This window comes from Oncorhynchus tshawytscha, linkage group LG07, assembly GCF_018296145.1.
Source record: "Oncorhynchus tshawytscha isolate Ot180627B linkage group LG07, Otsh_v2.0, whole genome shotgun sequence".
In the NCBI taxonomy this organism is placed as follows: Eukaryota; Metazoa; Chordata; class Actinopteri; order Salmoniformes; family Salmonidae; genus Oncorhynchus; species Oncorhynchus tshawytscha.
Window position 1 is genome coordinate 29,449,354 of NC_056435.1, and position 25,936 is coordinate 29,475,289.

The 25,936-nt window shown below is 40.2% G+C and overlaps 1 protein-coding gene across 3 annotated transcripts in view; it reads right to left on the reverse strand.

Moving 5' to 3' along the window:
• Positions 1-25,936, reverse strand: part of cntn4 (contactin 4) — a 172,476-nt gene that overhangs the window by 22,412 nt on the left and 124,128 nt on the right. For all 3 annotated transcript variants that reach the window (XM_024426801.2, XM_024426798.2, XM_024426799.2), the window contains exon 12: positions 7,559-7,686. In XM_024426801.2, the coding sequence (XP_024282569.1) occupies positions 7,559-7,686 (128 nt within the window). The remainder of the gene's footprint in view (positions 1-7,558; positions 7,687-25,936) is intronic.

Sequence of the window (25,936 nt, forward strand, 5' to 3'; positions counted from 1 at the left end):
CTCTGACAGATCCCCAGAGTTCCTCTGTGGAGATGGGAGAACCTTCCAGAAGGACAACCATCTCTGCAGCACTCCACCAATCAGGCCTTTATGGTAGGGTGGCAGATGGAAGCAACTTCTCAGTAAAAGGTACATGACAGCCCGCTTGGTGTTTGCCAAAAGAAACCAAAAGACTCTCAGATCATGAGAAACAAGATTCTCTGGTCTGATAAAACCAAGATTGAACTCTTTGGCCTGAATGCCAAGCGTCACATCTGGAGGAAACCTGACACCATTCCTACGGTGATGCATGGTGGAAGCAACATCATGCTGTGGGGATGTTTTTTAGAGGCAGGGACAGGGAGACTAGTCAGGATTGAGGCAAAGATGAATGGAGAGATATTTGATGAAAATCTGCTCCAGAGCACTCCGGACCTCAGACTGGGGCAAAAGTTCACCTTCCAACAGGGCAACAACCCTAAGCACACAGCCAAGACAAAGCAGGAGTGGCTTCAGGACAAGTCTTTGAATGTCCTTGAGTTGCCCAGCCAGAGCCCAGAATTTAACCTGATCGAACATCAGACCTGAAAATAGCTCTCCCCATCCAACCTGACATGGCTTGAGAGGATCTGCAGAGAAGAATGCGAGAAACTCCCCAAATACAGGTATGCCAGGCTTGTAGCGTCATACCCAAGACGACTCGAGGCTGTAATCGCTGCCAAAGGTGCTTAAACAAGGTATTGAGTAAAGGGTCTAAATACTTATGTAAATGAAATATTTCAGGGTTTAAAAAAGGTGCACAATTTCTAAAAACCTGTTTTTGCTTTGTCATTATGTGTAGATTGATGTGTAGATTTAAAAAGCAAACAATTTTAGAATAAGGCTGAAACCTAACAAAATGTGGAAAAAGCCAAGGGTCTGAATACTTTCCGAAGGCACTGTATCTTTCCAGAAATTGGCAGTAGCAAAGATTCTCTCTATAGACAGAAGCCTGTGACATGACAGACCAATCAGGACTCATCATTTGACATGTCCAACCACTCTATTATCTCTGCCAGTCATGACTAACTACGATGGACCCAGTCTTCTACCTATAATGGCTCAGTGCTTTCTTTTTGGCTAAACTGGGCGATAATTTAACATACAGGTAGCTGGCCCCGCCACAGACGGCTATATCATTCTGCTAATACAGGACTAGAAAAGCCCAGTGCACTATTTCTGTGAAAAAATAATGTACATTTTTTGGCGGAAGGGATATTCTGCAGCACCCTCAGCACCCCTAATTCCCATGGCTATGATTCAACCTGTTCAGGAGTAAAAATGTGCTTAAGAAGTCACATAATAGGTGAATAATGTGCAATAATAATGTTTAACATGATTTTTGAATGACTACCTCATCTCTGTAGCCCACACATAAAATTATCTGTAAGGTCCCTCAGTTGAGCAGTGCATTTCAAACACAGATTCAACCACAAAGACCAGGGAGGTTTTCCAATGCCTCGCAAAGAAGGGCACCTGTTGGTAGATGGCAAAACAAATATATAGAATATCCCTTTGAGCATGGTGAAGTTATTAATTACACTTTGGTTGATGTATCAATACACCCAGTCACTACAAAGATACAGGCGTCCTTCCTAACTCAGTTGCCGGAGAGAAAGGAAACTGCTCAGGGATTTTACCGTTAGGCCAATGGTGACTTCAAAACAGTTAGATAATGACTGTGAAAGGAGAAACTGAGGATGGACCAAAAACAACCCAATTGACAGTACAGAACAAAAATATTCCAAAACATGCATCCTGTTTGCAAACAAGGCACTATAGCAATACTGCAAAAAGTTTTTGTCCTGAATACAAAGCACAAATCCAATTTAAACACATTACTGAGTACCACTCACCAAGCATAGTGGTGGCTGCATCATTTTATGGGTATGCTTTTAATCGTTAAGTACTGGGGAGTATTTCAGAAATCTCAAAGAAAAACCTGGTTCAGTCTACTTTCCACCAGACAATGGGAGATTAATTCACCTTTCAGCTGGAAAATAACATAAAACACAAGGCCAAATATGCACTGGAGTTGTTTACCAAGAGGACAGTGAATATTCCTGAGTGGCAGTTTTGACTTAAATCTACTAGAAAATTTATGGCAAGACTTGAAAATGGTTGTCTAGCAATGATCAATAACCAATTTGACAGAGCATGAAGAATTGTGTTAAAGAATAACGGGGAAATGTTGCACAATCCAGGTGTGCAAAGCTCTTAGAGACTTACCCAGAAAGACTCACAGCTGTAATCGCTGCCAAAGGTACTTCTACAAAGTATTGACTCGGGTGTGAATACTTATGTAAATGAGATATTTCTGTATTTCATTTTCAATAAATTAGCAAACATTTCTAAAAACATTTTTTCACTTTGTCATTATGGGATATTGTGTGTCGATGGGTGAGAAAAAAATTATATTTCATCCATTTTGAATTCAGGATGAATTCTGGATGAATTCAGGCTGCAACACAATGTGGAATAAGTCAAAGGAATACTTTCTGAAGGCACTGTAAAGCTTTTTGTAACATTTGCCATTCATTTTCCTTTGGCTTCAATAAATCAGCAATCATCTCTGTATGAGTCTACTGACTCATTGCAGATTGGGCATTAGAAACAACTCTGCTCACAACTCCTGAAAGCAGAGTGTGAATTATACCGTGACATACCGTGACATTCGTGGGGGTTCTATATTTTGTTTATGTGTAACAGTGTGATTTAAGGGTAAAAATGTGTACACTTTTAATGTGGCGTGAACAAAACCAGTCATGATGTTTTCATCTGATTGTCAAACAAATCACTTAAAAAAAGACTGTGTATATTTGTCCACTGCAAAATAATTCCAGCATCCAAACAATGAACTGTGCACACGCCATTTGATGAATGGAAAGAGACATCTGTTACAAAACACCAAAAAGTCATGTTTGGCGATTGTCCTTAGGCCAGCACTCTTGTAGCCTGAATTTTTTTGAGTGTCCCGGGAGGTCATCACCAGTTACCACAGCCACAATTATTAATCATAATTATTTTATTTTTTCAGTTAAGAACAAATTATTATTTTCAATGACAGCCTAGGAACAGTGGGTTAACTGCCTGTTCAGGGGCAGAATAACAGCTCGGGGATTTGAACTTGCAACCTCTCGGTTACTAGTCCAACACTCCAGCCACTAGGCTACCCTGCCGCCTTGGCAGGCTAAAACCAGGCTGTATCTACAATGTATCTTCTTAAAATCTGATTTTATACCTACACCTTAACCCTAACATTAACCACACTGCTAACCTTATGCCTAACCCTAACCTTAAATTAAGAATAGAAAAGCACATTTTTGTTTTCATACATTTTTATGATATAGCCAATGACTTTGTCTTTGTGGCTATGGTAACTAATGACATGGGATAACATAAACACACAAAAAAACATGTTAGAAGTGGTGTTCGTTTCATTTGGAATAAGCTTTTCTTTTCATATTTACAACTGTATAGTAGCAGTACACAATTGCATTTTAAACAAATAGGAGAATGGTTAAATTAGCATTATTTAGAAACCCCCCAAAGATTGACTTTTGTTGCGTTTAGTGGGGCTCATCCTTCATTCAGGGGGGTGTAGCCCCCCGCTGGCCGCCCTGTAAATCGCATCTGCCTGAAAGAGCATAGAATAAATTGTTCAGACAATGTATCTTTCGTCCTGCACCTATGAAAAATCACACCACTGGAAGTGACAAAGGCAATGACCACTGCCACCTCTCTGAATTTAGTTTGATACTTTTGTGATAACCTGCTTATCCAAGGAATCCTTTTTAAAGCATGTATGTCACAATCAAGGACCCTCAAATGTAATTGGAAAGGTGACACGATGACAACTCGCAATAGAAAATCACATTATTGAAAAAGAAAATGAACTGCCATCTCAGACATCAACAAAGGAGTGAACTCAACATTGAGTTAAAGAGTTTTGAGGCCATTGACCAGCTGTAATTACTAATTGCAATATTCAGTTTCCATCGCAATCAACATTCCGAGAGTCCATTTCCTAATCAAGACTGATTACACTGGTTAATATCCCCTCAGTGTTGAACTAATGGGGACATTAACAGGGTTCATCTGTTGTGACTGCTCCTCTGCTGTTGTCTAGGTGGTTTATTCACATCCACAGTAAATAAATGCATTGTGACAGGTATTTTTCAGTATTCATACAGCCACAGTCAATTTGAATAAACTGCTGTCATCTCCCATAAGGGCTGCTCTCATTGCGGAAATATCCTCCAACTAAACAGGTTTCCAATTCTCAAAGAAATAGTGCATGTAAATTTCCCTGTCCCATTTTCCCTACAGTATTGATTGTGACAGAGAGGCACAAGATCATATATGAGAACATTTGTACATCAGCCCAAGAATGCAGCCATCACATAATGATGGAAAGTAAACCGTTAAGGGAGAATGTCAAATAAAGCTCATATATTGCCTTTCACGTGAATAATGAGAGAATAACAGCCGGGCATATTTACACAGTATATAGACACACAAGCATATTTCTTTAGAGCCAGATTGGGAAATCATAGATGGGCCATCAACCTGAACCCAGAGTGATGTTTACAAGCTTTCAGAACAGTGAGCTGTTGGGGGGGGGGATTAAAATGGCTATATTTTGTGTAAAATAATAACATTCAATTCATTATGTCAAATAGAGTGTAATGCTGTAAATTTAACAGCAATTAACTGTACATAGCCATATATCTAGGTGAAAATACTGATATATGTTTCAATTTCTTCACTCAATTATAGCAGGGTCATTGCAGTTTTCTGTGGTAGCCGATGACTCTGGAGATAAAATTAGAGGGGCAGGCAGTGGATGAGGGTTTGTTGTAAGGCATCAGCAGAAAGCTGTCTGTGGCAAGGTGCACTCTAAGCTCTCGCTCCACATCCTTGACTGCTGACTTTCTAGTATTTATAATATATGAAATGCATGTTTTATTATTAATCGTGATAAGGAAACATGGCCTGACAGTGATTTACAGAAGACACAGCTGGTGTGGAAGAACTGTCTTTAGGCTGGATCTGAGCATTCATTACCTTATGTACCCCGATGTTAGTGAACAGGCTGTAACATGCATAATCTGCAGGTACTATCAGGACACCTCATGCAGTTACAATCAATCATTAAATAATTGCAGATTTGAGATTCGTTAGGGGCCACAATAAGCTATCCACCAGTGTTTCTATGGCAACCGCTTTGCAACGCTAAAACGCAAGGGAATTCCAAAAGGTATTTCAACAGAGGACCTTACTGTTTACTCTGCATTTCAAAGGGCTTTGGAGATCTCTAAGTTGTAGAGGGAAGAAAATTAAATGGATTGAACCCTTGAACAAACATGACAGAGTACTCCACAGCAGCGGCTTTGTCTTCAATGCTCTGTGAAACCCAGCATTAAACTTTAAAGGGAGAAAAAACATATAGCATTTCTCATCGCACTGCTTTAAAAACTTCTCTGTATTGCTTTATCAATTGAGACATGATCAAATCGCATCCCTTAGTGTCTTCAATAGCGCAATTCACCATCAGAAATATACCGGGCTGAGGTCAAGGGATGGGAAAGTGTTATAAGGTTAGTTTTCACTGAATACTGAGTCAAGGGTTGTCGCGTTCGATTTTCACTCAGACCGTCTGATTTCTGCCATTGCGTCACGGTCAAATGTTTAAATAACCCCCAATGTTCAATCTCGAATAAGAAGAAACATTATGCATTTGAAAAGAGAAGGGGTGCTGGCAAATTGTCCAGTTTTTGCCAGTTTAAATGGTGCCAACTCTACTTTCCAATTCCAACATAAAATATAGCCGCAAGCAGCCATCCAACAGCGCCACCATGTGGCCAAACAGAACCATACCCTACAGGTTAGCTAGACTCACATCCCTGGGCATGTAGGCCACATTTCATCACTCTGACTCAAACAGATCAAGAGATATAAACATGTGCCCATTTTGTGGTTGCATTTGTTGAGTCTTGACAGTGTTTTGAACATGTGTATCAAGTGTGTTACAATACTAATATCCATGCCAGATATTTCTGTATTTATGTGCCAGACCACACCCATGTGAGAGTTTATTGGTCAGTATTGGGCATGTTGTTTGAGCTACTAGCCTGGAAAATAAGAGACTTTGGTCAATAGATGCCACATATACCGTTTTGTGTGGACTGGTCATTCGGTGCCAGAGGAGTAGCGTTTTAAGTATTTTTAGAACAATTCTAAATGGCGGAATATCCATCATGGTAGACCTTATGGGTCCTCCTGGCAAAATGTTTCCTTGAAAGGAGATTGACCTCTGTACCAAATTTCAGGATTCTAGGTCTGAAGGGGTGAGGCATGACTTTTCATCTTTTCAAGTTTTCATCTTCAATTGCTTGTTATAGTGCCCCCATGTGGCCAATTGACATTCCATTACTTGATAGGCTGTGGCCCTTGGCCCTTTATCTTTTTCAACCTTGTAAGTTTTAGAATTTCACAGGAATTTGCATGTGAAGATTCCCTTTTGGAATAATAATAAAAACACCAACAAATACAAAAGGGTTTCACCCAGCTTCGCTGCTTGAACCCCTAATAAATACAATGACACAGAAAAACTGATCTACAGTATAATAATGAGACAATCATTAACACTCATCTCATTCCAACAATCAATTGTAATATTCATGTACAATAAGATCAATATCAGACACTTTGGAATGTGAATCAAAGACCTAACTGACACATTTTTATCCCTGGGGACAGACATGTGGGATGAGGGATCAATAGCTCTTAAATTGTAGACAGGCAAAACACACCACCTACAAAGAAAGTAATTATAGGGGAAAAAATCATATCACAACACAACTGGACCAGACCTGACCTCTGAAAACATAGGTCATGTTAGGGTTAAAGTTAATGCAAAAAAAGGGGGGGAATCACCAACACTCCAAGCGATGAAAAACCTGGTGAGAATATCACCCCCCCTCACAGCAGCAGGACAGAAAAAAACAGCAGCATGCACAAAACAAAGCCACCCAATACACAGCACCTTACACCCGCCTCCCATTCATATTTAATGAAGTATAATAAGTCACAGCAACAGAGCAGAAACACGACCCTCAGTCCCACGGGTTGACTCCTCCAGATTATCTAAAAAACACTACTCCCCTTCTCATCTCTTCTACGTTTATACTGTACCAATAATCGGGTTGGTCTGGAGGTCTAGAGACAGTGCTGAACATTCACTACAGCACATAGTGAGGGCAACAGTGCAGTGAGGGCAACAGTGCAGTGAGGGCAACAGTGCAACCTCCAACTCTGTTTCTTAAGTGAGCGCTAAGTGCAAGAACCCATTGATACCGTCACTTATGTGTAGGGGAGAAAGGCTTAGGGACTGTAGTAATCTCAAAACCCAGAACCAAATCTCCTGTGAAGAGTCTGTCACAAGATAAATGCACAAGTTGTATCCTATGAGAAATCACAACCCAATTTAAAGACTTAATAATCCCATACAGTATAAGACAATAACAAATAGGCTTACCTTTGACCATGAGAGTACCGGAGCTGCTTGCCACTCCAAACTGGTTTCGTGCCACACATGTGTAAAGACCTGCATCTGGTTTGGTTGCATTCTGTATCCGGAGGTTTCCGTTGTCCAGAATGGAAACTCTGCAGGCAGAAAAAGTAGAAAGATTGTGTTACAGACACTAACATTGCATGACCACATTACTTTCCCACTTTTATTGCAGTCTGTGAATTTCAATTGTCAATTTAAAGGTTAACTTTTTGCATTGTTCATCATCATTAAGCATGGGCGTTCCCCAGAGAGAAAGGCAATCAGTCTAGCAGTTGCAATGTCTTCAGAAAATGGAAAACATAAATGTCTATATCATGCATTGATTGGAATTAACATAATTTAATTACATAATTTAATTGAGATTAAATGTAATATTTGATTATATACTGTATTTGATCATATAAACTTCCTCTCTACTTTTGTCCTTGTATGTATACGTGCCACTCAAATAAATTGAATATGACACTTAAAATGTAACTATTGTGACGGGGAAAGTTTAGAAACATTTCTAATAGTGCTGTGTTCTTTTATATGTGATAAAATGTGACAAGGTGGTCAAATGGCTAATTCATGACTTCATATGACCACAAGAAATCCGGGACCAAGACAACAGTCACTTCATCTCTGCATGGCCTTTACACAATGGCCACTGGTACTACAAAAGGTCAATGATCCTTAACCAAACTCGACATGTTCCTAAATAACAAGCAACAAATTGAAATAGTTGACCTTAAAAGCAGGGCAGTGTGGGAAAATGGAAAGACCAATTCATTAAACCGTGGTGGATTCTAATTATCTGAAACTCCGTGCAAACTGTAAATATGAAGAAAAAAAGCCCCCGGCCCTATTGTAAAGCAGACAAGAAAAATAGAGCTCTGTCTTTGCACTGCACTTTCCCCAGTGATCTGCTGTGTAATGTAAGGGACAGTGTAAAGAAAACTGTCATCTACAGCTCTGTGTGTTAGCAGGTCATTTATTGCAACTCTGGACATTTCTCGGTTAGTGAAGCCACTTATCTAAGATGTTCTGATTGGATGAGGTGAAATATGCTTTTAATTTGTGTTGATAAAAACAGAGATGGTAAACACTACACTCAAATGAAGGTTGCACCAGTTGAACGTAAAAAGATTAGGGCGAGAACATGAAAAAAACCCTGTTTTGAAATTACATATACTTATCTTAATGACTGAATGTGTTTGTGATGTACTCTGGGGACCTTACCTGACAAAACACTTTAAATGACCAATTTCCTGTCAATTTACTACAATCAAGCGAGAGAATCACTACCTGGTCTTTATCGGACTATTGGATAGGAGGAGAAAGAAACAGACGAGAGTTAAACAAGTACTGCAGCGGTCACAGAACTACCATACTGCACATGGTATTAGATGCACCTCATTGTTCAGCTGAAAGAACTGAACATAGAAGTTGCAAAAAAATTGAACTTATTTGCTGGTGTTGGGAGATGTCCTGATCTTTGGATAGTTGTGTCAAGAAAAATAAATATTATAGAAATGCACATTGACATTAGTATAGTTCTGGGAAACAAGGAGCATTTTTGTAAATCCAGCCAGGGCTCTATTTTCAGCTGGTGTTAAGGTGGTGCCCAGACATTCTTTTTTTTAAAACATTATTTTTGTCCATGCAGCTTCTCTGAAAAGTTAGGACTCATTAGGCCTATGTGCGATGCCCATTGAATGAGGCGGCAGGTAGCATAGTGGTTAGAGCGTTGAGCCAGTATCCGAAAGGTTGGTGGATCGAATCTCTGAGCTGACAAGGTAAAAATCTGTTGTTCTTCCCCTGAACAAGGCAGTTAACCCACTGTTCCTAGGCTGTCATTGTAAATAAGAATTTGTTCTTAACTTCTTTGGGACTGGGAGTAAACTGCCTGCTACTCAGGCCTAAAAGCAAGAATATGCATATAATTAGTAGATTTGGATAGAAAACACAAGTTTCTAAAACTGTTTGAATGATGTCTGTGAGTATAACAGAACTCATATGGCAAAAACCTGAGAAAAAAATCCAACCAGGAAGGGGGAAATCTGAGGTTTTTCAAGTCATTGCCTATCAAATATACAGTGTCTATGGGGTCAAATTGCACTTCCTAAGGCTTCCACTAGATGTCAACAGTCTTTAGAACCTTGTTTGAGGCTTCTACTATGAAGGGGGAGAGAAAGAGAGCTGTTTCAACCAGATGTCTGGCATGAGCTGATCACGCGTGTGCACGTAAGAGCGACCTGCGTTCCATTGCATTTCTAAAGACAAAGGAATTCTCCGGTTGGAACATTATTGAAGATTTATGTTAAAAACATCCTAAAGATTGATTCTATACATCGTTTGACATGTTTCTACGAACTGTAACAGAACTTTTTGACTAATCGTCTGGACCTAGTGCTCGCGCCTCACGAGTTTGGATTACTGGGCTAAACACGCGAACAAAAATGAGGTATTTGGACATAAATGATGGACTTTATTGAACAAAACAAACATTTTTGGTGGAACTGGAATTCCTGGGAGTGCATTCTGATGAAGATCATCAAAGGTAAGTGAATATTTATAATGCTATTTCTGACTTCTGTTGACTCCACAACATGGTGGGTCTCTGTATGGCTTGTTTTTGTGTCGGAGCGCTGTACTCAGATTATTGCATGGTGTGCTTTTCCGTAAAGTTGTTTTGAAATCTGACACAGCGGTTGCATTAAGGAGAAGTGGATCTAAAATTCCATGCATTACACTTGTATCTTTTAGCAATGTTTATTATGAGTATTTCTGTAAATTGATGTGGCTCTCTGCAAAATCACCAGATGTTTTGGAACTACTGAACATAACGCGCCGATGTAAACTGAGATTTCTGGATATAAATATGAACTTTATCGAACAAATCATACATGTATTGTGTAACATGAAGTCCAATGAGTGTCATCTGATGAAGATCCTCAAAGGTTAGTGATTCATTTTATCTCTATTTCTGCTTTTTGTGACTCCTCTCTTTGGCTGGAAAATTGGCTGTGCTGACCTAACATCGTTTGGTGTGCTTTCGTCGTAAAGCCTTTTTCAAATCCGACACTGTGGCTGGTTTATCTTTAAAATTGTGTGAAATACTTGTTTGAGGAATTTTGATTATGGAATTTCTGTTTTGAATTTGGCGCCCTGCAATTTCACTGGCTGTTGGAGAGGTGGGACGCCTATCGTATCCCAGAGAGGTTAACCTCTTGAAGCTAGGGGGCACAATTTTTATGTTTGGAAAAATTACGTTCCCAAAGTAAACAGACTATTTCTCAGGACCAGATGCTAGAATATGCATATAATTGACTAGGATAGAAAACACTCTAAAGTTTCCAAAACTGTCAAAATATTGTCTGTGAGTATAACAGAACTGATATTGCAGACGAAACCTGAGAAAAATCAAACCAGGAAGTGGCTTCTATTTTGAAAGCTCCATGTTCCATAGCCTGCCTTCGCTCCATTTAAAGGGATATCAACCAGATTTCTTTTCCTATCGCTTCCTCGAGGTGTCAACAGTTTTTAGACATAGTTTCAGGCTTTTACTTTGAAAAATGAGCGAGAAAGATAACATCGCGTCAGGTGTTTGCATGAGTTTTGCTCGCGCAACAGAGTTTGGGCAGCCGTTGCCTCTCCCTCTCCTACTGATAAAGACAGTTGCGGTTGATATATTATCGATTATATATTTTAAAAACAACCTGAGGATTGATTATAAAAAACATTTGACATGTTTCTGTGGACATTACAGATATTATTTGGAATTTGTCTGCGTTGTCGTGACCGCTCTTTCCTGTGCAATTCTGAACATAACGCGCCAAACAAATGGAGGTATTTTGGATATAAAAATAATCTTTATGGAACAAAAGGAACATTTATTGTGTAACTGGGAGTCTCGTGAGTGAAAACATCCGAGGATTATCAAAGGTAAACGATTCCTTTGATTGATTATCTGATTTTCCTGACCAAGCTACTTGATGCTAAGTGTACATAATGTTTTGTTGAGCGATCGATAAACTTACACAAACGCTTGGATGGCTTTGGCTGTAAAGCATATTTTCAAAATCTGAGATGATAGGAGGATTAACAAAAGGCTAAACTGTGTTTTGCAATATTGCACTTGTGATTTCATGAATATAAATATTTTAATTAATATTATTTGAATGTGGCGCTATGCAATTCAGCGGTTGTATGCACTTAGCATAATGTATGCATAATGCATGTGATGTGATGTGATTTATGATGTCATGCTTCTGACTGTATCCTATTTAGAAATAGTGTTGTTGGTTTAAAAAACAGTTTGATTGTTTTTCGTTTAATTTGATTTAAAAATAAACTCATAAGGAAGATTCATGGGTTAATGGTGAAAATGAACATGGCTCGAATGCAATTCAATTTTGTCTGATCGTTCTGGAGAAGTCCGAATATGATCTGTAAGATGTTTCCATTATATTTATAAAACATTACATTTGCGAGCAGTATAACGGTGAGCGGATATTCCCCCTTTGTCTTTATATTGGATCTTTGACTTTCTGAGGTCATTAAAGATCCCATGGCACTTATCGTAAGAGTAGGGGTGTTAACCCTGGTGTCCTGGCTAAATTCCCAATCTGGCCTTCAAACCATCAGTCACCTAATAATCCCCAGTTTACAATTGGCTCATTCATCCCCCCTCCTCTCCCCTGTAACTATTCCCCAGGTCGTTGCTGCAAATGAGAACAGGTCTTTAGTCAACTTACCTGGTAAAATAACGGATAAATAAAATACATTTTTCCAGCTCCTGTGAAAGGTTTGCATGTGCGTAAAACTCTCCATAGTCTAAATGGCCTAGTCTGTATTATATGTCCACGAGGAGCAATTATTGTGCCTGTAACTGTATTTAGCCATAGCCTATTAAAAGCAAGTTGTTGTTTAGTTTTTATTACAATTTGATTAGAATTATACACTATCTTTTTAGGCCTTATCAATAGCCTAGTGAATTTAATCTTGCTTATTGACTACGTTTGACATGTCCATGTCCAGACTGCAATTTACAGTATGTCTAGCCACTATATCAGTGCGAAAGCTGTAGTTTACGTTTAACAGCTTATTTCCATATTAAAGCAATGCAATTAGAACAATGTGGATTGCAAACATGTTCATTTAGCAAATATGGGGCAAGCTATCTAACTAAATAGGCTATAATGAACTAACATTTAAATTGGAGTTGATGACTATGCAACACATAAAAGACCATAAATACACAACTTGAAGTAACCACATATTTAGCCATGGAGCACGTTCTGATTGGCCAGTGAGAGGCCAAGCCTTGACACTCCCACAACTTGTTAATTCATCAAAACCCAGCCCTTTCACGCCACCGCAAGCTACTAAGCCCTTAATTCCGGTTGTGAAAATAGCTAAAATATTTCTGACACACCCCTGAAACTATAACGCTATCGCTAAGATTTACCATTGCGTTAGGTTTGTTAAAGTATAACCCCCAGACTGTGAACAAATAGGGCAACAACACATTGTTTTAACTAGATCAAGCTCTGACCTGATTTAAGACTACCTCTCCGAGCACATGCCTCATATAACTCAATACCTGCATTTGTGTGCTTGACTCTGTATATTTCCATAATTCCCTTATACCCTGGGACAAAAGGACAATCATGTGACTGGTGCATCCTCTGAGAAAAGCTCTACAGAAAGAATACAAATGGGGAGAGTGAACAGACATAATGCATCCTACTATGCCTTTCTTGCTGTAATTACAGAACTGGGAAAGGCTTTATTAGTAGACTTAGACGTTAGCTTTGAAGCTGGTGTTAGAGGAGCTGAGGTAAACTACAAGTCAACTAAGTGAAGTAAATGTCTTCCAGTTCTACTCCTCCTCTCCCTACTTAAGAAACCTTTGGACAACATGTCTGTCTGATCTTCCCACTGTCTCAGGAGAGCTTCCTTTCCTGCTGCTGTGGAGGACGTATCAATAATTCACAGGTGAGATGAACACAAGTGCCACTCTTTTCATCTCAGCCTCACACAAAGTTAACGGCTGCCGCTGTAAACCCCTCCGAAGAGGAGACGTTTATTTCTAACAAGAGGCGAAAAGCCCAAACACACTACTCATGTAATCATAAAAAATACAAACAAAAGAAATGTATTGGAGAAGATCAAGTAACAGGCAAAGAGACTGGACAGTGTTAATCTTTTATGTCCTCCAAGATGAAAGGGATTAAAAAATAACATTAGTCTCAGAGAATCCATTGCTCATACTGTGAAGTGCATATTGGAAACTGTAATTATGGTCCAAAGTAAAAACCTTTCCTCTCAGTATATTTTCTGACATTCTTTTTGAAACATCACCATTATATATAAGACTATATTACGGTACATGAGACCCAGTTTACATTCAGGAAACTGGGTCTCATGTACATTCAGTTTACAGTACAAGCATTCAGTTTACAGTACATGCAAAACAAGCTGTCAGTTTTGGTTGTCTTTACTACCTCATAATTGAAGGACACTACATTGGCCTTTGATTTACACAAACAACACAGTGATGTGGACAATTTTATTGTATGTAGAGTTAATTAAATGGCACAGATGTATTGTGAAAGGAAGTGCTAGAATGTGAGAGTGTGTTGGATGAGTTCATGACAAAACCAGGGACCAGAAATGATTTGAAATGATAGTGGCAGCACTACACTGAAATGTCGAGAGTACTGCATTTCATGTTGGATTTGATGCATGCAAACAGCTATAATTGCTGATGCTATCTATACTGAACAGAAATATATACGTAACATGTAAAGTGTTGGTCCCATGTTTCATGAACTGAAATAAAAGAAATGTTCCATTCACACAAAAAGCATATTTCTATCAAATTTTGTGCACAAATTTGTCCCTGTTAGTGAGCATTTCTCACCTGACAGGGGCGGTATATCGAAACTGATTAAACAGCATGATCATTAAGCAAGTGCATCTTGTGCTGTGGACAATAAAAGGCCACTCTAAAATGTGTAATTTGCCACAGAGTTCTCAATCTTTGAAGGAGCGTGCAATTCATATGTTGACTGCAAGCATGTTCACCAGAGCTGTGGTGTTCATTTCTCTACCATTAACTGCCTCCAATGTTGTTTTAGAAAAGCCTCACAACCGCAGTCCACGTGTAACCACGCCAGCCCAGGGACTCCACATCCGGCTTCTGCACCTGCGGGATCATCTGAGGCCAGCCCCCCGGACAGCTGATCAAACTGTGGGTTTGCAAAACAAAATAATTTCTGCACAAACTGTCAGAAACCGTCTCAGGGAAGTTCATCTGCGTGCTCGTCATCCTCACCAGGGTCTTGACCTGACTGCAGTTTGGCGTCATAACTTACTTCACTGGGCAAATGCTCACTTTCGACGGCCACTCGTACGCTGGAGAAGTTTGCTCTTCACGAATGAATCCCGGTTTCAACTGTACCGGGCAGATGGCGTCATATGGGCAAGCGGTTTGCTGATGTTCTGAACACAGTGCTCCATGGTTGGGGTGGGGTTATGGTATGGTCTGGCATAAGCTACGGACAATGAAAACAATTGCAATTTATCGATGGCAATTTAAATGCACAGGGATACCGTGACGAGATCCTGATGCCCATTGTTGTGCCATTCATCCGCCACCATCACCTCAAGTTTCGGCATGATAATGCACGCAAGGATCTGTCGCAAGGATCTGTACACAATTCCTGGAATCTGAAAATATCCCAGTTCTTCCATGGCCTGCATACTCACTAGACATGTCACCCATTGAGTATGTTTGGGATGCTCTGGATCGACTTGTACGACAGCGTGTTCCAGTTCCCGCCAATATCTATCAACTTCGCACAGCCATTGAAGAGGAGCGGGACAACATACCACAGGCCATGCTCAATGGCCTGATCAACTCTATGCAAAGGAGATGTGTCGCGCTGCATGACGCAAATGGTGGTCACACCGAATACTGACTGTTCAGTGTATATTGGCATAACATAAATCAAACTATTTACACCAATATCCTAGTACGTGCATATGTGAAGGTAGCATTGGTAGACACCACCATACACAAATACACCCTCTCATCTCAGAGCCCGGTTGGACAGGTGAATGCAGGGTCTTTGTGTGCTCTTCATTAGCCCGGTAAATAAAACAGGACTGTGAAAATAGGGGTTAAGATTCTATCAGTAGAATTACTCAGCCACGAGGCCGTGTGAAAAAAGGCCATCTTACGCTTTCGGTGATTTTACAAAATAATTAACCTTGGCTGAGGTGCGTTACACTCAGTGCATATTGCATCTCTGCACTCGTCTAACACTCATTTCGCCCCATCTGGTTAAGTCCAAACACCACTGGAGCCATGCAATCTCCAAATGCATGCAGCATTCATCCAGCACATGAACAAGTATGTCAGGGTTTCACTCTGTGTGCTACTGTACTGTAGCTGTGTGTGCCCTTTTGTATTAACTTTACACATAAGGATAGGTATGCATTAAAGTATGTTGCTTGTCCTGGTCGACACTGACCTACCTGCAGGTGGTGTTTGTAATCATGATTGTATCAAAGCGTCGGTGGTAGTAACACTGCTCCAGGGTTGAATAGGAAAAGCTCAGATCAGGTGTCTACAGGGGAAAGGCTATGTCACCCTATCCTCTGAACAGGACAAGAGGTTGGACCCAACTTTTGATCTACACTCCTGACTGCTTTAAAGTCCTGAAGTGTAGGGTGTGGAATTCTGACATCACAAGATAAACGGAAAGTCTGTCTCTCCCCAGATTCCCCACAGAGCTCCGTGTTTGAGAGGAACGGCCTTGTCAGACACGTAAATCAAGTCAAACTGCACAGATTTGACCCAGCAAAACCAAAGTCGGAGTATATGACGCAGAATGCAGTGTGTGGTTCAACTCAATGGGAAAAGTACAGAGAAGTCTATTTTCACAGTACCATCGAGATAAATCCAGAGTGCATACCACTGTTTTTAAAGTTGTCAGCCCCAAGGTTAACAGGCAATTACAGTCTACGATAATATGTGTGGCAATGAGGTGTTTTTTTTCACTTAGACAACAAACCAATTGCCTGACATTGGTAAAATAGGGACACCTGAGCATTTACCTCTGACAATTCTCCAATAGCACTGTAATTGATATTGATTTTTGCCCTACGTAGGCTTGTGCCAATACCTCTTAGCTTGTCACATGCACTGTTAGTTCTACCAAATTATTCAGGAATTGATGTCGTTATGATAGAAAATGATTTACAGTTATCGGCTGTAAAATGAGGTGCAACAACATACAAATGGCACCTCATCTAACGGTCGGGCTGACACCCCCACAACAGGAGAGAACTCAAATGTCACTCAAACTGCATATTTATGATGACACTGCCATAAGCATTGAATATATCAGAGTTTAGTGTGACTAGAGTGTCTAGACTGTAGTGTGTGACAAATCTACCTAAATGTAACGTTCGTCGTCTTCCTCTGATGAGGAGTAAGAGAGGTCGGACCAATTTGCAGCGTGGTAAGTGTCCATTTTAATAAGACAAACTGAACACTACACAAATAAAAAATAACAAAGTGAAACAAACAAAACAGTCCTGTGTAAGAAACACTAACACGGCAAATAATCACCCACAACTCAAAAGTGAAACCAGGCTACCTAAATATGTTTCTCAATAATAAAAAAAACAGCTGCCTCTGATTGAGAACCATACCAGGCCAAACACAGAAATCCCAAAACATAGAAAAAGGAACATAGACAACCCACCCAACTCACGCCCTGACCATACTAAAACAAAGGCATAATAAAAGAACTAAGGTCAGAACGTGACACTAAAGGTGGATGGATACAGGTACAGTAAGTGTTGTATGACTCAGTGCTGCCAACTTACGCATTGGGCGAGAGACACACATTTGACCCTCTTCACACACTCACACGCCACGTCTCTTATTTCTCTAGCATTGAAAAAAAGTGCCGGTTTTATTTCCTGATTAACACAGCGCTTGAACTTTTCAACTGTGCCTCCAAATCATTTTCAAATCGGGAGCATATACCCTGCAATTCTACATCATGAGCATTGTGACTGTGGCAGCTTCACCAGGGAGATCCATCATTTTCCTACCACCGCTCTGTGAACCACAGCAGATTGAAGCTTGTGATTGGGTTAGTACCAAGGCGATTGGATGTGTGTTTGTAAAGAAATGGCCCTCACGATTAGAGTGGAGCAGCCACGGCAGACTGGACAGGCAGGTTTGTTCTCATCTGATCAAAGTTTGTGAGCTAAATTGTCAAAAGAGCAGCAGTGCAACTTGTCAACAGAATGCTTCTTTTTGACAGCATGTGATAATATCACCTAGCCTACTAACTTGATAATCCACCACTTGCATGAGCTCAGATCCATAGCCTACATTATTCACCTTGTTTGGTCATTGGCAATTTAGCACTTACGTTCATTCGGCTGTAAGAACAAAAAGGCAACATTCAGAGGGAATTTAGCCTGAATTTCTATCTGTATTATTCACATTATTTGCCCAAACAAATTGTGAACTGAATGAATCTGATTCTAGTGGGGGGACAAAAATACATTGAAAGATCATTTGGGTTGGGTGTAGGGGCAGATTAGATTTAGGTCTTTCACAAGACATTAGAAAAATTCCCATACCCTACAAAGGGCTAAAATATATACTAATTAGTGTGCTTATCTCAGAACAAACACTACTGTTATCCCCCATACTTTTATTATTTCACTTCTTACCAATTTCTCTGGAAATCTGATATGCCAACTTGTTATTATTCATTAGATTTTTCTTGAATGTAAGGTAATGTGTAGAAATCAAATGTCACATGACCATATTCAAACCCCCAGTATTAGGGAAACATAGATCAGGGGTGGCCAACCCCCTTTGGAGAGATACCTCTAGGCAAGATTTTCTACGGTCCTATTTTAAACGGAGAGTTCACCCAAATGAATTACATATTAACATGTTTGTTTGTTATGGACAAGGAGAGGCTGCAATCCCTCCTATGGCTGGCTACTGCCACCAACCATTAATATTAGCATTTCAGAACCAAACATCAATGTTTCCCCAGCTAGCATACTCTAAATTCCATCTCCAAATAATCTCAAATGAACTTCAAACCAAGTTGTTGAGTTTTCAGTGTTTATTCAATTTTAAAATGATCCCGAATACACCTGACCTATGGTTTTTATTTCACCCTGGTCATGGGACTAAGCCACGTGAAAACATGTATAATGGCAGGAAATTAGCTTTAAAACAGCTCTTTTTTTCCTGGGGAGGGGATCCCCATACCCCTCCAGCTAGGGCTAGAGCTGATAGGAGATCATTCACGATAGGAGATCTCACGCCAAGCTATCTTCAAAAGTTGGAAGCCCTGATGACTAAATGTACTTAATAACACAAAGCTTACACATTGCTTAAATGGCAGAAAGTTGGAACTGTCGACCACTGAATGCACTAATTATCAACAACAATGATGTGATGAACAGAACAGTACATCATGGAGAGTAATGCTGAGAATAACAGCAATGAACACAACACAATGCTTGGAAGTTCCTCAAGCTACTGTTAGAAGGCCTACCCTATAGAGATAATTTGCACGCGTCAATCAAAGCACAACAGGAGTATGAGGAGTGCATCTGGAGCCAGTGTTGCACAGAGCTCTAGTTGAGTGTACATGTCTGACAGAAAGAAGAAGAATGATTGACAGTAAGTAAGGACTCATTCCCCTTGTCACAGTACATATGATTTACCCTGCTCTACCCTGCAACTAGCAGAATGCACTGAGTGGGTTCTTTTTCTTTTTTTCAGTTACATTAAGATGGAGGAAGAAAAAAGACTGAATTGCAGGCTATACGTGAAATGACATTTCCTTTCAGCTCTGTCTCTGTTGACCGTTGTCTCCAGGGCACTCTGTAGCATTAATACGGTTTCCATGGCAATATGCAGCTTAATCAAAACACAGCCAGGGGACAGGGGTGTTAGCCTGCAAAGGAAGTATTAATCTCTACTTTGTGAAACAAATACACCGAGGTGCCAAACATTCCCTCTTACACCACCTTCACATAAAGAGAGAAATGACAAGTGATTCCCCATGGATCTAACAGACACATTTCTCGTGGCTAATGCAACCTACAATAACATTCCTTAATACATAAGCTTTTCTAACTGAATATGCTTTTATACACTGAGTTTACAAAACATGCTCTTTCCATGGCATCCAGGTGAAAGCTATGATCCCTTATTGATGTCAGTTGTTAATAAATCCACTTCAATCAGTGTAGATCAGGGATGGGCAACTTTGATGTAGGTGGAGGCTCCGAAAAAAACAGAACTCATCATGAAGGGCCGCATATCCACACCCTTGTAAGCAAAACATTTTAGTGGCCACCCGTGACAGTGAAGAACAACATTTTTTGTTTTGAAGTTCATTTCCTGAATTCTTCACATTTTCCCATGGGGCGGAGAGAAGATTTGACAATAATATAACTAATTTCACTCAGTTATACAATTCTATAGTAAATAGTAATTTGATCATGCTTACTACAAGTTTAGGTAGCTGGCCGCTAGACTAATTTACCAATCAAAAAAAATGTAGCTGACATTGGCTAATTGAGTGGCTGCTGATGCACAACAAAATTTATAAATTGCACCTTGTGTATTCTATTATTATAAATCTCAACAGTAACTTGTGACCCTGACTGACTTCCCCAAAAAAACACACAGACAACAATGAAAAATTGTTTTAAAAATGTATTTAAAAAATTGGACCGCGGGCCTACAAAAATTGTTCATCCCTGGTGTAGTAGATTAAGGGGGGGAGACAGGTTAAAGAATGATTTTTATGCCTTGAGACAATTGAGACATGGATTGTGCATGTGTACCATTCAGAGTGTGAATGGACAAGACAAAATATTTAAGTGCCTTTGAATGGAGTATGGTAGTAGGCGCCAGGTGCACCGGTTTGGGTGTGTCAAGAACTGCATTGCTGCTGGGTTTTTCACAATCAAAAGTTTCCTGTATGTATATTTTCTGTATGTATCCAGCCAACTTGACACAACCGTGGGAAGCATTGGAGTCAACATGGGCCAGCATAATCATGAGGAATGCTTTCGACACCTTGTAGAGTGCATGACCTGGCCAATTGAGGCTGTTCTGAGGGCAAAAGAGGGTGCAACTCAATATTAGGAAGGTGTTCCTAATGTTTTGTACACTCAGTGTATGTGTATGAATTAAACGCTGTGCAGAGCTACTACTTATTACAGGTAGCTGTCTTAATCAAAGAACCCAATTTACATTGTCTTCATTTCCGACTGTGAAACAGGAGAACAGGATGGGATTGTGTTGGTAATTGCATTGGAAGGAGTGGAGTGTTTATCTGCCTGGTCCACAGAGGGCTGTGTGGATGTACTGCTACAGGATCCTTCCTCTAATCACAAATTGCTCTCAAAATATATTCCCTTCCACTGATATTAATCTCCTCCTCATGCGCTGGCTGAGGTATCCTTCAGGAATAAGTGAGCACACACACACACACACCGGTTCCAAAGAAATTGTCGGGAACCAAGATGGATTACTTGTGCTGTGCTGGCACATTCTCCCTTTGAAAAACGATATCAGCAGCAGTCTCTCCCAGATAAAGAATAATCCCGTAGAGAAGAACATGGCACGTGGACAGGTAAAGATGGTTCTGACCTAATCTCAGCAAAGGGTTCTGACCTAATCTCAGCAAAGGGTTCTGACCTAATCTCAGCAAAAATCTCCAGGTTTAGATTTATTTGGGTTAAGGCGATCAACTTAACTTCCTTGAGCTTGTTTTACAACCTTTACAAGATAGGGAAGAAGGGTTCAGCTAACTTGATATGACCAGAAATAGCTTGATCATTAAGGGGCATGTTTTTTTTTGTTGCATTAATCGGTTACACCTATCTGTTGATAAGCAACTGCTCAGGTTTAGAATAAGGGTTAGGGTAAGGGTTACGTTTAGGGTTATGTGTTAGGGCTAAGTTTAGTCGAGTGTTAGGGCTAAGATTAGTAGATATTTAGTTGAAATGTTACTGATAGTCTGTAGAGCATCCACAGATGGACCGTCCAAATAAAGTGTTACCGATAAATCTACCACTGGTATCTATACATGATTTACATGACTAAAAATACTTTATAAAATGTCTGTAAAAATATAAAACATATACTGTATAAAATATAACATCAACAGTTTTGTCCTATGGTTTTCTTTTTAATCCTAGGCCCTGTCCAAGCAGGAGCCCTTTTGCCTTTTGGTAGGCCGTCATTGTAAATAAGAATTTGTTCTTAACTGACTTGCCTAGTAAAATAAAGGTAAAACAAAAAAAATATGTGATGTGTTTCTTATTAATTGACTTTTTTTTGGAGAGGGAAATATTCAATAAACATGAATCCTCTATGCACTAGCACTGCACTGCACATCTTGATAGATCAAGTTAAGGTCAGCTATTAAAACTATGTAAGTGATAAAAGCCACAACATACTTTAGGTGAAATCAAGACTGCACGGAGGAGTGTGTGTGTGTGTGTGTGTGTCTGTCTGTCTGTCTGTGCTGGGATGTGCTCCAGTCAGTGCATCCATTCTCCAGCCTGCTCTCATCCTCAGGTGGGAGGGCCATTCCCCTTCATGTGACATTCCCGGCCCAGCCAACACCAGACTCTGAAGACAGAGTCTATTGCTAAATGACCATGAGCACCATAAGCTGCACAAACAACTTATCAGGTGGTGTGCCTCCCTTCAAGGTGAGGAAATGAGATACGTTTATTAGGCTGCAGAACCTCTCAATATTCCACTCGGAACGCGACGTTGTCACAGGCACCTCCGCAGAGATCCAGATCTCCACTTTTCCAAGCAGATGTTCAATTAGAATCAAATGAGGAAATTAGAGACGTGATGAGAAAAAATGCGAAGTGACATTCAAACATGATAACCAATGTTTTTTAATAAGCACAACAGCATGGCACCACTGAAATGAATGAAAACTAAAACAGTGCTCTGGGCTAATCCCTCTCTTTAATAACAACGCATCTGTTTCGTGTTAAGATTTCATAATGTAACTTTGAGCAACGTTTGATGAAAATCACATTATTACATTTTAAAAAGTGCAAGTGTGACACTTAATCATGTCTGAGTAATGACTGAGTGCAAAATCGTTTATACTAAGTCAATGTAAGTAAATACATCACAAGCTTCCTCTGTGGACACTTATAAAAATGTGCTGATACTCATTCCACATTTGGTTTCCTTCCTGACATTGATTCATTCTGGAGTGTGTCTGGCATAGCAGATGGGGTCTGTAAATGGAGTTCACTCTGGCAGACATCACTTCATTTATGTGAGAGCCATCTCTTTTGCTCTTGCTTTGCAGGAAGGGTTAGAGATGGGCCAAAAGCATGGCTAGATCTGGAGCAATCTCACTCCCGTCCCTGTCACCCTCAATATGGTGGAGCAGTCAACAGTCAACACCCTGACGCAGAAACCCCTGCTATGCCTCATTTCCACCACTCAATCCATTATCCACTCTACAGGGATGCAGGGAGAATATTCTACAAGCGTTGTATGTTAAACACCCCCGGCCAGGCATCAAGGCCTGACAAGCCACCAATTATGAGTTCAAGAGAGAGTGGTAGAAACAGCTGTAAAGTCAAAACACAGTGCACTTCTTTAAAGTGCACAAAGCAATCAAGGTGACTTATTCTATGCAGTAAGAAGGTAGAATAATTCCATCTGGCCACATATAATAAAGGTGAAAGTTACAAGAATAGATTTAAAGTGAGGTTAATGTTTAAAAGAAGATGGTCTCTGCATGACATCTTCTGGAAGTCAACTTAATCTACTGTATCGCTCATCATACAGCCATTTTTGCAGAAGCCTATGCATTACAATACAATACAATCACCACTGACTGGGACTTCTTGTAGTATGTAATACTTCATTTGTACAACTTCAGTAAAAATTCTACGCAGCAATTAGAATAATGTTAGCGCTACATTACGTTGAGCCTTAATGAGAACATACCATGGCTTTGACTGAGTAAACTTGCCATATGTAATTCTTAACTGACACTAACCAATCTACTTTTCTTTCCTCCTTCCATATACTACAGCAAAACTAATATAGAGCCACTAAACAGATCTCACCAAGGCAATAAAACCCCTGTTCTTCACAGACAATGGGATACAGCATCACAGCACACCGAAACACACTGCAGTTGATCTGTACCACTTGCACATCAGTTTAAGACTTCCATCCGAAGCCAAGCAACTATATCAAAGGACCAAAAAATATTTTGAAATATTTCTAGGTCAGGATGAGGTAATATTTAGGAAGAGGTCATCATTTCATGGAGTCCGTGACGGAAGAAACCAAATGGGAAAAGTGATAAGCAGGCTAGATTAAAAAAAAGAAGAAGAATTTTACAAAGTAAAATGTATTTATTGTGTTATAGGTTTCATGATGCTTCTGTCTACACCAAAGTAGACTGATTAAAGACTGTTTTATGCATACTTTGGGGTCTCTATAAGCTACAATACGAGGTCCTAAACCTAGCATGAAAGTGCATCCTTGTAGATAATATAGTCAAAATGGTTGCTTTGGGGTAAATTGTGCCACTTAGCAAGGGGCAAGTTGAGTCAATAGATAATCAATATACCCCATACAAATAATGGTTACATTTGTCCATTTTATGCATAATATGCATAGTATTTTGAAGACACCTCGCATTTGTGTGATTCAAATGATGAAAAATGCATTCCTCAGTGGGGTTCGCACCCCCTCTAGGCCACAGTTGCAGTGTTTTCTTCCCAGGCATTGTCGCTTGGGATATGAGGTTACACCAGGGCTTAAGCCTATGTTAAATGTTTTCAAAACTGTTATGTTTACATACCTCTGGTTATTTCCAGGGATATACAATGTTTCAAAATGTATGTAGATTTCTTTGATAGAACGATATCTATATTTCCCTTTAAAGTATCTATATTTCCCTTGACATAGTTATGCTGAATGAAAAAAATGGCTTCTTCCCTACGAGTGCTGCTGTGGTGTAAGATAACTCCACACAGCCCTTTGAAAGACTGCCTTTAATTTAGGGAGATGAGGGGAAAACAGAATGTCGGCACGTCCGGCGGGCGGGCGGTGGCCACTCATACAGAGACAGTTGAGTGTGTGGGTCTGGTGTGTGGGTCTGGTGTGTGGGTCTGGTGTGTTCGGGCCAACACATTTTTTTTCTCTCTCTCTCTTCCAATTCAGTGGTGACATATTGAAATGGCATGTTTTTAGGCAACGGTCCATTGCCTGACACGGCCCACTTATACACTCATCAGCAAGACCCTGCTCTGCGTTCTCAGCTGCTTTGTTCCAGCTGATGTCATCTAAACCGGGTCCCTGCAGGGTTGTCTGGGAGAGATAAGACAACCCCCCCCCCACCCCACTCTCTGCTGGTCTCTTGCAGAAAAAAAAGAGCTGCTGCTATGAAGATGGATTACCCAGCTGGTGACACTGGCTCCCCTCCCTCTAAAGCCATAGTGGAGCGCTAACGCAATTAGGCCAATTAATCCTGAACAAAAGGGGTTCACAACACACACACCCCTCCCGCCTTTGATTATGCACGCTCCTGAGCAGGTGTACCGCCACATCCTGCTCACACCTTATTTTCAAAACAATAAATGTGATTATTGATTACTCTCAAGTGCAGTAATTGTGTTACTGGTATAATCGATCTGGGATGGACAAAGCAAAGCAGTGGTGGTCCTCTCATTTGCATGGTGAACTAGTTTCACTTTACATGATGTTAAGGTTTTTTAACTACCGCTAAATCACAATGGTTATCAAAGCATTCATCCTCCAGTAACACAGTCCTTTCGAAGTGAGACAATATGTTAAATGACGACAAGAACAGGTGATGATTACTTCCATAGCATGAGATGTAGGCGGTCCAGAAAGGGCAGGACAACTTGGGCTCAAAGTAGGTTTGTATGTCTGAGCAATGTGTGTCCGTGTGTGTGTGTGTGAGAGAGAGAATGAGACTGGGGTGAGAGAGGAAGAGATAGCGAGAGAGAGAAACTGATAGAGAGAGAGAGAGAGAGAGAGAGAGAGAAATAGGGCAAAGGAGAAAGAAAGAAAGAAAGCAAGAAAGAGTAGCGACAACACATTCAATCCCTCACACATTTTTTTCAGTTCTGCAAAAAAAGTAATTTGGCAGGGTTCCACCTATTGACAATTGCAATCCAGCATCCTGACAAGATTTCATCCAGCACAATACAACCTGGGACAGATGCGAGCAAACGTGTTATCTGCACATTTTT